This window comes from Rattus norvegicus, chromosome 1 (genome assembly GCF_036323735.1).
Source record: "Rattus norvegicus strain BN/NHsdMcwi chromosome 1, GRCr8, whole genome shotgun sequence".
NCBI lineage: Eukaryota > Metazoa > Chordata > Mammalia > Rodentia > Muridae > Rattus > Rattus norvegicus.
Window position 1 is genome coordinate 129,335,942 of NC_086019.1, and position 12,176 is coordinate 129,348,117.

The 12,176-nt window shown below is 47.0% G+C and overlaps 1 protein-coding gene across 7 annotated transcripts in view; it reads right to left on the reverse strand.

Annotated features, from left to right (window-relative positions):
* Lrrk1 (leucine-rich repeat kinase 1) overlaps positions 1–12,176 on the reverse strand; it is a 135,403-nt gene that overhangs the window by 81,127 nt on the left and 42,100 nt on the right. For 6 of the 7 annotated variants that reach the window (XR_010052148.1, XM_063262476.1, XM_063262478.1 and 3 more), the window contains one exon: positions 9,402–9,565. The exons of the other annotated variant lie outside the window; for it this stretch is intronic. Coding sequence is in view for 5 of the 6 variants with exons in the window: in XM_063262476.1 (XP_063118546.1) it covers positions 9,402–9,565 (164 nt within the window). In the remaining variant the exon portion in view is untranslated. The remainder of the gene's footprint in view (positions 1–9,401; positions 9,566–12,176) is intronic. 7 annotated transcript variants of the gene reach the window in all.

Genomic DNA, 12,176 nt, shown 5'->3' on the forward strand with positions numbered 1-12,176 from the left:
GACCAGTCAGCAGCCTAGCAGCTCACAGACCTGTGTCCACCCAAGGATGGGCAGGAGTGTGGAGATGCATGGCTGAGACCCCAGTCCTTCCTACAACATGGCTGCTCCCATATCTTGAGCATGTGGAAGGAGGTAAATGGAAAACGGGGAGGAACGAGTCAGACAGAGCTTCTGTGCGCATTTATGGAAGCCCTGTATGTGTATGAGGGCCGGGCTGAACACAGAAGATGTCAGAGGTGTGTGTGTGTGTGTGTGTGTGTGTGTGTGTGTGTGTGTGTGTGTATGTGTGTGTGTATGAGTGTGTGTGCATGTGTGTGTCTGTGTGTGTTTATGAGTGTGTGCATGTGTGTGTATGTGTGTGTGCATGTGTGCGTGTGTGTGTGTGTGTGTGTGTGTGTGTGTGTGTGTGTGTGTGTGTGTGTCAGAGCAAGATGGGCAGGAAGGGACCTGTGAGCGAGGCTCTGGGGAAAGGAACTGATGCTCAACAAGCTCTGTCCCTGTGTGGCTGCTGCACCGAGTACTTCATTTGCACAGTCAGACGGTGTCCTCAGTCTGGCCATGCAAGGACTCTATTTCCATGTGAGGGAACTAAACCTGTGACCCTCAGTTAGGAGCTACACGATCAACAGAGCCACCCCCAGATCTGTACTGTAGTACAGTACAGCGCTGACCCACATTCTCTTCACTTCACCCGAGACCTGCTGGGTAGGGTGGGACTCACGGAGGCACAGATGAGTCCTGTGGATGGGGTGAAACCACTAGAGATGGTGTCTGACAACTGAGGGGACTGAACTTGCTTTAATGTTACTAGAAAACAAACACTGGCCATTCCTCTGGCCAGGTGGGGCCCAGAAGCCCAGCCATTCCTGGAAAGCACTTGCATTGCGGGAGAAAAGCCACAAGTGATTGATTAACTGACTTCCAGGACTAAGCCGTCTAGACTCCTGCCTATCATAGACTTAAAAGCCCCATTCTCAGGAGGCGATGGGTGATATCACAGCCAGCCACAGTCAAGAGGGACCCAGAAGACAGGGAAGGCAGGAGCTGCCTTTCTGGCTGGAGATAACCTGGTGACCCTGAAGTATTTAATTCAGTATAAAATAAAAGGCCAACCTCCTTCTATACCCTCACTCCCCTCTCTAAAGGAAAGATTTCATATGCCTTCAAAGGCGTATTTATCCGCACACACTCATAGGGGAGCCATAGAAACACAAGCGTGCTTTTATCTGCTTGTGTGTGTGCACACAGCTTCTCTGGAGGCTTGCTGGCCTGTGCTCCGGTGGAGGCTCAAGACTACATGCTTTCCCTTATCTTTTGAGACAAGGTCTCTCACAGAACCTAGAGCTCCCCACTTCTGCCAGACTGGCTGGCCAGTAAGTCCCTGGGATCTACCTGCCTCTGTCCCCTTCTCCAGTTCTGGGGTTTCGGGCCTCAGTCCCCACACCTTGATTTACGTGGGTGTTGAGGATCTAAACGCAGGCATTCCTGCTTACGCTGCAAGCACTTTACCTACGAGTCTTTTCTTTCCATTTTTTTTTTTAACCAGGTGTATGGTACACCCACAGGGAAAGCAAAATCACACTGTTTCATGAACCTCCTCTCGCATGTGACTGGACCCCCCCCCCTGCAGCTGATGGTCCCCACTTGGAGAAAAGAGGTCCCTGAAGGACATGCCCTTGGCCGATGCCTCTTGTCACCGCCCCGCTGTGTCCCTCCTCCATCCTCTCTTCCTCTCTTCTTCCTGGTCTCCTCAGGGTGAGCAGCATGGTGTCCCAGAGCCCTGTCAGTCATGATGCTCTGAAACCAACAGAGGCGGTTGGCAATGGGCAGAAGCCCATGGAAGCACAAACCCCAAAGTAAGCGGACAGAAAAACCCCTCCCCCTTCTTTAGCTTTCCTTCTAGGATAACTTAAGTTTGTTACCATAACCAAACCAAAGATGCTCCCATGTGTCCCCAGCTGGGACCTGCTACCCTGACTGGGAAAGTCACAAATGGATTCATTTTAACTAGTTTGCAAACATTACAAAGTGGCATTATATTGTTCTCATTTAAAAAAAAACACTTTTTTTACTATGAAATAATTTGAGATTACAGAAGTCACAAAAGTAGAACAAAGAAGACTCCATTACCATCACCCAGTTTACCCTGGGAGAGACATTTTTCATAACTGTCCGGGTGGTTTTAAAACTAGTGATATTGATGATGTCAGGACGCTGTGCATGCCTATGGCTGACTTGTGCCACATATGACTTCTTTGCCCAGAAATCTCCCTCCTGCTGCGTCCTGAGGCACAGGCACTCTGCCACCCACCCTGCCGGCCACTAATCCCCTGTACTTCTGTCATGCTATGGACGACACACATCAGTCCTAGTGGGTAAACCGTGAGAGGCGGCGCCTAGTCGAGGACAGAGGTCACCGAGGACACGCCCTTGATAGGTGTGTCCAGTCACTGCTCTGTCTCCCCTGCCCTCCCCTCTTTTTCTGGATGCCCTGAGGTAAACAGCTTTGCTTCCCTGAGTCTTCTTTGCTATCATGCTCTACCTTATATAACAAGAAGCAAGGAGGGAGAAAGAAAACCTGTCCTGTGTGAATGTATGTGTGTGTATGTGAGTATGTGAGTGTGAGAGTATGTTTGCATGTCTGTAAGTGTGTGTGTGTAAGTATATCTGTGTGAGTATGTGTGAATGTATGTGTGTGTGAGTATGTGAGCATGAGAGTGTGTTTGCAGGTCTGTGTGCGTGTGTGTGTGTGTGTATGTGTGTGTGTGTGTGTGTGTGTGTGTGTGTGTGTGTGTGTCCCATTGGGTGGAGTAGGGCTATTTGCCTGAGCATGGAGTGTTTGCTTTCTAACATCTACTCCTCCAAGCTCTGTCCTTCAGAAGGAATGTGATGTTAGGGATGCAGTCAGCAAATACTTCCTCCTAGGCTGCGTGTTTCCTCTCTAGCTTCCAAACAGAGTGTTCATTAGAGTGTAAATTCTAATTTTGGCAATAAGTGGTTTATCTATTTTCCTTCTTATTTTCTGGACTTATGCAGACTGTACCATCTGCAAGTGGAGGGTAATTTTATTTTCCCATCAGAGCTAAATGTGTTTTATTTAACTTCACCTTATTTCCCTGGTTTGAACATCAAGGGGTCTACTGAATAATATATTGATTATAATTATAATAATTCCTTTTTATTTCAGTGGAGAGCATGAACACAGTTTATCACAAATTATGCAAAAAGATTGAAAATTGCTATCTTGGGGATCTAGTTTCTTTTTTTATTATTGGATATTTTTTATTTACATTTCAAATGTTATTCCCTTTCCCAGTTTCCCGGACATAAGCCTCCTATCCTCTCCCCCTCCCCTACTTCTATAAGGGTGTTCCCCTCCCCATCCACCCCTCCCACACCTCCGACATTCCCCTACATTGGGGGTCCAGTCTGGGCAGGACCAAGGGACTCTCCTCCCACTGGTGCCCAACAGGGCCATCCTTTGCTACATATGCAGCTGGAGTCATGGGTCTGTCCATGTATAGTCTTTGGGTAGTGGTTTAGGGGATCTAGTTTCTTATTATTAGTTAGTAACCCCCCCCCCGTGGTAATTCTCTTTGCCCTGTAGTTCATTTTATCTGATATCAATGTAGTCACTCCTGCTTGCTTTTGCTAAATGCTCGAATGGACTATATATTTTTACCTACTTACTTTCAGAAAACATATACATTCACACACATATGCACAGTCACACACATTACACACATTCACACATAATACACACTCACACACTAATACACACACTCACACATAATAACACTCACACACTAATACACATACTCACACATAATACACACTCATACACTAATACACATACTCACACATAATACACACTCACACACTAATACATACACTCACTCATAATACACACTCACACACTAATACACACACTCACACATAATACACACTCACACACTAATACACATACTCACACATAATACACACTCACACACTAATACACACACTCACTCACACTCTCACACACATGCACACACATATATGTACTCACACACATTCACAACACTCTCACACACATGCACACACATATGTCCACTCACACACACATATGTGCACTCACACACTCACATATATGCACTCATACACACACTCATACACATGCACACTCACACATACATACACACACTCATATATACACACTCACACACATGCACACATATAAATACACACACTCACACACATGCACACTCATACACATATGTACATGCTTGCACACTCACATTGTATTTAATACACACCATTGTATTTAAGGTGAATTTCTCACAGGCAATATCCATTTCTTAGTCTTTTTTAAAATCCTACCTGTGAAACTCTGGAACTAAGCTCATGGATTTAAATCCTTTATATTTAATACAATTATTTAGATGTTAAATTTAAGCCTGCCATGTAATTTTGTTTGCTTTTTGTTCACTCTCAGTTTTATTTTTTCCCTGTGAGCATCTTGATTTATTTTGAATTTCATTTTATTAGGTTATACTATTTTTTATATAGCTCTACGAATAGTTTTGATGTTTATTAATTTTAGACAGTGACTCACTATGCAGCCCTGGTTGGTCTGGGACTCTCTATGTGTACCTCTTTGTAGCTCTGCTGCCTGTCTCCCGAGTGCTGAGATTAAAGGCACACACCACCATATCCAGTTAGATGCAGTTTTGTAAATGCTTGCTTCAGGTATTACAATATAGATATGGAACCTATCAAAATAGACTGATAAAATACTATTTTCAGTATTTTTTCCATCTTTATTAAATTGGGTATTTCTTATTTACATTTCAAATGTTATTCTTTTCCGGTTTTCAGGCCAATACCCCCAACCCTTCCCCCTCCCCTTCTAGATGGGTGTTCCCCTCCCCATCCTGCCCCCATTAGCACCCTCCCCCTTTCTTCCTTCCACCCTCCCTCTTGCCATCTCTCCCTCTCCCCCTCCTCTTCCCATCTCTCCCTCTTCCCATCTCTCCTTCTCCCCTCCCTTTTCTTTCTTCCTCTCTCCCTTCCCATCTTTCCCTTTCCTCCTCTCTCCTCCTCCCTCCCCTCATCCCCCATGTCTCTCCCTCTTTCTCCCTCCCCATCTCTCCCTCTTCTTTTCCCTCTCCCCTTCCCTCATCTCTTCTCCTCCCTATGTCTCCCTCTTTCTCCTTCCTCTCCCCTTCCTTTCTCATTCCCTCCTTCTCCTCAAACCACCGGGGTACAGATTCTTTCCTCTGTCTTCTTCATTTTATACCCGAGTCTGTCTATGAAAGAAATCTTCAGCTATTGCTGTGCTTTAGGGATCCTAAACTTTCCATTTCACTCCCCTTTGCTCCTCAGTGACACTCCTCTGGAGATGCCTACAGTTTACTTTTGCTTTAAGCATGCTTGTGTTTGCTTGCTGGAGAATTGGGTCTGTTTTAGGAGTCTTGTCTGAGGTTCCAAACATCTGACTCATCCAGCTGCGGACGTCTGTGGCTGCCCTGTTCTCACTGAGTGATATTTTTCTGTTTCCTGAGGAGAGTGTGTTTATTAGGATCTGGTGATTAGTAGGAATGTATTTTAGGATTGGGATCTTATTTAAGTTCTGGGCTTGGACTCCGCTAAGTCTGGCGGATGGACAGTGGTGTGGATTAGTCACTCCTGGGTGGGTTGGGAAAACCAGAACTACTCAGCATTAGATGGGATCAGGGGAATGGACTCCTGGTTCCTGTTGGGCAGGGAGGTTTTTCTTGCTTCTTACATCTCCAGTGGCAGCAGTGTGTGTGTGAGTGTGTGTGTGTGTGTATGTGTGTGTGTGTGTGTGTGTGTGTGTGTGTGTGTGTGTGTTGGGGGGATGGTTTTAAATCACCACTCCTAGCAGCCTCCTTGGATGACTGGGGCGGCTTTTACAGCCTGGCTGGGTTAGAGCTTCTCCACCTGGCCTTGGCTGGCTCGTGGTGGGGGAGGGCAGGCACTGCTGTGGTGTGGCTCCGCATTGACTATAGAGTCTCTGCCTTTTGATGCTGCTCGTGCCTGGTCCTCTGACTTTCCTTAGAGCTTCTTTGTCTATGTCAGGATTTTTCTGTGTTGCCAGCTTCTTCGTGTTTGGTCTGGGATGCAAAAAAGTGAGAGGGACCCCGGAGATGCGACACCACCTTTCCCCACAAGCTCTGACCTCACTAGTGGGTCTTTTCTCTCCACTTGAAAGTGTCCATTGCTGTGTACGGGATGTGCAGGGTTCTCAGGAGCGCAGAGAGAGGAGTGCTGAAAAGCACACCAGTTCCAACTTCTCCTTATTTTTTTAAAACACATTTATTAGTTTTTTTTATATGTACTAGTGTTTTGCCTGCACACCTGCATCCATTCCTTCTTCTCCATAGAAGCAGAAGTTATTGGCTTATTTACTGAAGTTATACGGGAGAGCTTCCCAAATTGCATTGAGATGTTATCTGATGCTTTGAGGGTTCTTCATAGCATCGTATGGCCAGGGACCACTGGGATTACATCATCCTGCGGACCCAACTGTTGTTGAAAAAATATAAAAAATAAAAGAGTCTAGAACCTGCTCTAGGTCAGCAACTGCAGTGCCCCAAGATATCTGTTGGATATCTCAATTCTCAGTCAGCAAAGCCTCTCACCGGCTTTGCTCCATCCCATATCACACTGCCGAAGGCCTCTCTCTGAGCCTGGCCGCAATCTCCCTTTCAATCCATCTCCCAAGGTTTCCATCTCAGAAACACACATCCCAACACTGTGGTGGCCCAGACCAGCCGCCCCACACTCCATTACACTTAAATCTACACGTGAAAGAACCCACAACACAATAACCTTTGACCCAATTGATAAGCTATAATTGCCCACCTAGACATACAGAGCCCAGTACCATCCATCCCTTAAGAACATTCATAACAACCTGTAAATACACAGAGCGGAATCCTAACATCCGCTTCCATTTTCTCTCCACCGTGACTGCCCTCTCTGTCCCTCCTCTCTCCTCCTCTTTCTGTTCCAGTCTCCTCCTCTTCCTTCAAACTTTTCTCCCGCCCACTCTTCCTTCTCGTCCAATGACAGACGTCCTTCCATCTTGTACCTGCCTCACCTGTGACATCACCCCACACCCAACAGTTGGGCCATCTCCCACACATAGGTGTGGCCCCGAGAATTCCTAACCAGAGTGATATCAAATGTCCTCTTCACAGTGCCCATTGACCCCCAACCTCTTACTTTTCTGAGAGCAGGCTAGAGGCTTAAAAATAGAATCATTTCTAACATTTAACTGAGTGATGTGTGAACAGGTGAGGCCTATGCTAACCAAAGTAATGCAAACAAAGTGTTGTTGAAGGGTTTCCATGGTAACATTCGATTCTTATCCCCCTGGAGCTGTAGGCAGGAGGGTTATTTTGGATTTGCATTTTAGCAAATGGTTTGGCGTGTGTCATAGATCTTTAAACACCATGTATGAAAGTGTCAAAGCGGGGTTGGGGATTTAGCTCAGTGGTAGAGTGCTTGCCTAACAAGCGCAAGGCCCTGGGTTCGGTCCCCAGCTCCGAAAAAAAGAAAAAAGAAAAAAAAAAAAAAGAAAGTGTCAAAGCGAAACTCATTGTTTTATACTAACGTGCTAACAAAAGCGTGCTTGCCATTACTTTCCATCTGGGATAGCCACACGTGCTAAGATAACAGCCTCACAATAAGAAAACCAATAGGCAAAAGTTCCATGTAACATTATTGGTCAGGGACTTGAAATAATCCAAATATCCAGTCTAGAGGAGTGGATTGGATTTAAATCGCCTTCTCTCTGTCACGGGGAATATTATGCAGCCACTAACAGTGATGCTTGCAACGAATCTACAGTCTTGCAGAGAACTCTTGATATGACAGAAACGAACAGGAAGTATATGAAAAAACAGTCATCTGTTCACCATATATTATGTTCATCATATATATGTTACATGATTCACCATATATTATCGGAAACGGTGTCGCTCCCCAGAGCAGCAGGCTAGAAGAAAGAGGACCACATCGGCGAAGAGGGAGTGCTTGGGCACATTAGATAGGCTTAGCGTTAGTGTCTGTTCTTCTTCTGTCCTTTACTAACAGATTTTCCCCAAACTTTCTGAGCACACGCTGTTCTTATGTGATGGGAGAAAGTATGAAATCAGTAGATGCAATCTGAAGAGGGCGTTTGGGGGTTGGGGATTTAGCTCAGTGGTAGAGCGCTTGCCTAGCAAGCGCAAGGCCCTGGGTTCGGTCCCCAGCTCCGAAAAAAAGAAAAAAGAAAAAAAAATGAAGAGGACGTTTGACTTTTACATTTAAGGGAGCCCGTTCACAGCCCTGCATCATGATCACGGAAGGTGGTAGATAGCTAACACATCGAGGTGTTCCCGAACCAGTGCTGGAGTCCCACGAAGACTCTGGCGATGAGAAGATGGCCCACAAGCTGGGGTGTGGTTTGGCCGGTCTGCTACTAGTCTAGAAGGCACCAGGCATCCTCCCTCATCACCAGCATCGTAAACCTGGCAGGGAGGGACATTCCTGTAGTCCCTATCCCAGAGGTGGAGGCAGGAGAGTCAGAAGTGTATGGTTAACCTTGGCTGCATAGTGAGTTAGAGGACAGCCTGGGTCCATGAGGCTTTACCCCTCCTCCCCACCTCCTGCTAAAAGGGAGACTTCATCCCTCCTTCCCAGTGGAGCGATAGCTCAGTGGGTAAAAGCAGGGCCGGGGTGCTCAGCTCTGCAAACATGAAGACCTGGGTTCTGATACCCAGGAACCATGTAAAACCAAGATTCATCGGTGAACGCCTATAACCTCAGTTCTAGAGGTGTGGACTCAGGAAGATCCCAGGGTTGTGCTGACCAGCCTTGTCTGGCTGAGATGACAAGCTCTGGGTTTAGTGAGACTCTGTATCTGGTGGAAGGGCTGGAGAGACGGCTCAAAAGTTAAAAGCACTTGTGGCTTTTGCTGAGGGTCTGGGTTCAGATGTTCTCAACACCCATATCAAGGCGTACAACTGTCAGTAATTCCAGGGCATCTGACGCCCTCTTCTGGCTTCCTTGAGTACTGCATGCCCTTGGAAGTGCTTCTTTGCAGACAAAATAGATCAAAGCAAAGACAAGTAAATCTTAAAAATATGGTAGGGAGCAATAGAGAAGACACCCTGGGTAGACCTTGGACTTCTGCAGCACACACAGGTAAGCATATCCTCTCTCTCTCTCTCTCTCTCTCTCTCTCTCTCTCTCTGTGTGTGTGTGTTTCTGTCTTTCTCTCTGTGTCTGTCCGTCTCTCTCTCTCTCTCTCTCTCTCTCTCTCTCTCTCTCTCTCTCACACACACACACACACACACACACACACACACACACACACACACGCAGAACAGCTAGGCAGGAGCACACCGTACCTTTTCCTGTGGGGATTCGCTCTCTTCACAAACTTCCCTGAGCAGGTCCCGGGCTCGGGAGAGGTTTCTCTGCTTGTATGCTGTGTGGATTTCTTCCATGTTGGGGCTCTGCACTGGGGAGTTGCCACCTGGTAAAGACAGTTTGCTGCCCATGTCTTCGGCACCTGCGTGGGAGGACATGCACACACGGTATCACTGGGGCTGGTAACCTCGAGGTCGTCATTGGAGGTGACAGCGGAGGAAGGCTATCCATGACGTCACGGGGGCAGAGACTCCTGAAACGCTCCTGTCAGCTCCTGCATCTCTGGGGACCCCCAGCCATTCTGGAAGACATCTACTGGGACCGTGGGGAGTTTAGCACAGCTCAGCGATGGCTGCAGGGGACTGCTAACGGCATCTGCTCCAGTGTCCTGGGCAACAGGAAGCAGGCAGCATTCTGGTGAGAGAGCTGGCTGTCCTAGGCAAAAGGAGCTACTGCTGTGCCCCTCTCAGGGAGAGCATCTACACACACAATTCTCAAACACACTCCAAAGGTCAAGTGACTTAGGACTGGAAATCCTTGCCGCTGCACAGACACGTCACCCTGGTACCTCCAGCAATCCTCGGAAACTCTGGGCCTCTACACATGCTGAGACTATGTGTGTGATTAACTCACCCTGGCCCTAAGACGCCCGGTGACCGAGCCATTGGGAGTATCTGAATTGTGGCTTTCTGTAGACATATCCATGTTCTCTGTGAGTGAGTGCCAACCTGTCCTGGGTAGAGGAGGGGAGGTGGGATGCTCTGGGTAGCTGAGCATCTGGAGCTGCTTGGGAGGAGAGGACCTTACGGAGCAGCTGGACACAGCTGGACACAGCCAAGCACTGCACTGGGTGGAAAGATACGGGTGAAGGACAACACCGTCCTCCATCCGTGTCCCGCCACAGGACAAGGGTCATATTAGAAATCTGCAAACTCCCAGATGCTGACGAAAGGCTTTGGAAGTCCCCTAGACATTTTAAAGTTCTTCCCCAAACTGTTTCTCTGAAGCACGCGTCTATTTCTCTGGAAAGAAAAGTAAAAGCGTTCTCTCTGCAGGGTCACAGGAAAGGCTGTAGCCGATGGGAAGCTAAGCCCTGAACTGCGTCGAGTGGCAGAGGAAATATGGTGAGAGCTCTATGATTCATGACTAAGATTCGCACAGTATGAGGGGCCCTGGAATAAGAGGCAGAGCTGGCTGCCCACCCCCTGCGTCTCTCTAAAGGGATGATGTAATGCATGCCGGTGCTCCCCTGGCCTGTATATTGTTAAATGGATGCTGAGCAGGGCGGCCCTAAGACACAGACATCGCAAAAGTGAACCACACAAGAGCAGCTGGCGTCTGGAGAACGTTTCTGAAGTTTAATTTCTTTACAATAGCATTGGTAATAGTTTGGACCTTAGCTGTTCCTCAGAAGGCCATGACTTAAAGGCTCTATCCGCAAAGTGGTGATCCTGGCCGCTGGCAGAGCCGTTAGCAGATGGACCTACTGGGAAACTATCACATAACTGTGGGCATAGCCTTGGGGAGGCAGGGCCCTTGGTCACTCCTCATTCCCTCTCTGCTCCCTCTCAATCCATCAGTTGAACAGTTTAGAATCCTCCCAGACCCAAAGCAGTGGAGCCAATATGCCTTGGACCAAAACTATGAGCTAAAATAACCCTTTTCTCTTGAAAGTTGGTTAGATCGGGTATTTTGTTATAGTGAAGGAAAACTGGCTACCCAACAAGGCGCAAACATTATGTGCTTAGAAATAAATTTCATAAAGTTGAGTAATATCTGAACTCTAGAAAAAACACTGCCAAGAACATTAAGATCTGTGTAGCCAGAAAGACTTCACATGTTCGTGGATTAGAGTGCAAATGCTGTGAAGACGCGAAACGCTCTGGCTTTATGTACAGATTCAGTTTCAGTTCAACTATAACCCCACTTGGACATTTTTCCCCTCATAAAATTATATCAGATTCTCATTTGTATGAAAATCTGGAAGAATAGTCAAAGCAATCTTGAAAAAGATTTATATTACCTGATATCCACACTTACCGTAAGGTTTTCATAAGCAGGCAATACTAGTATACTAGTATAGACATATATCCCTATAAGACATACCTGAGTTAAGAAACCGAGTCATGGGGCTGGGAAAATGAACCTGAGTTCAGATCCCCAGAACCTGAGTAAAATCCAGAGCTGTGGGCACAATCTGTCACTCCAAGGGTCAGGGGCTGTGGAGAGAGAGCTCACTACAGCCGGCTTAGCTAAATTCATGAGATCTGAGTCCAGTAATAGAGGCCTGAGGCCTGCCTCAAAAACTAATGTGGCCAGGCCTGGGAGAGGGCTCAGTGGGTTAAGTGCTTGCTAGGTAAGCTTGGGAATCACAGTTTGGATCCCGTTAGGTGAGTGTTTCAGGCTTGGGAAGGCAGAAATGGGATCCCCAGAGCCAGTGAGACCAGTGAGACAGGTCTGGGTTTGTCTGAGACCCCGATGCAACAGATAATATGGAAAAGCAATCAAGGGAGATTCCCAGCATCTACCTCAAACCTTCACATGTGAACACACATGCACATCACACACACACACACAAACACACACACAGGCATAAAAGCACATACCACATCTATACAAACACAGGTGTGTAAAACACACATATGCACAGGCATACGAATACGTACCATACCTACATAAACACATGCATGCAACACAGACACATACACACACATGCACAGGCATACAAACACATACCATACCTACATAAACAC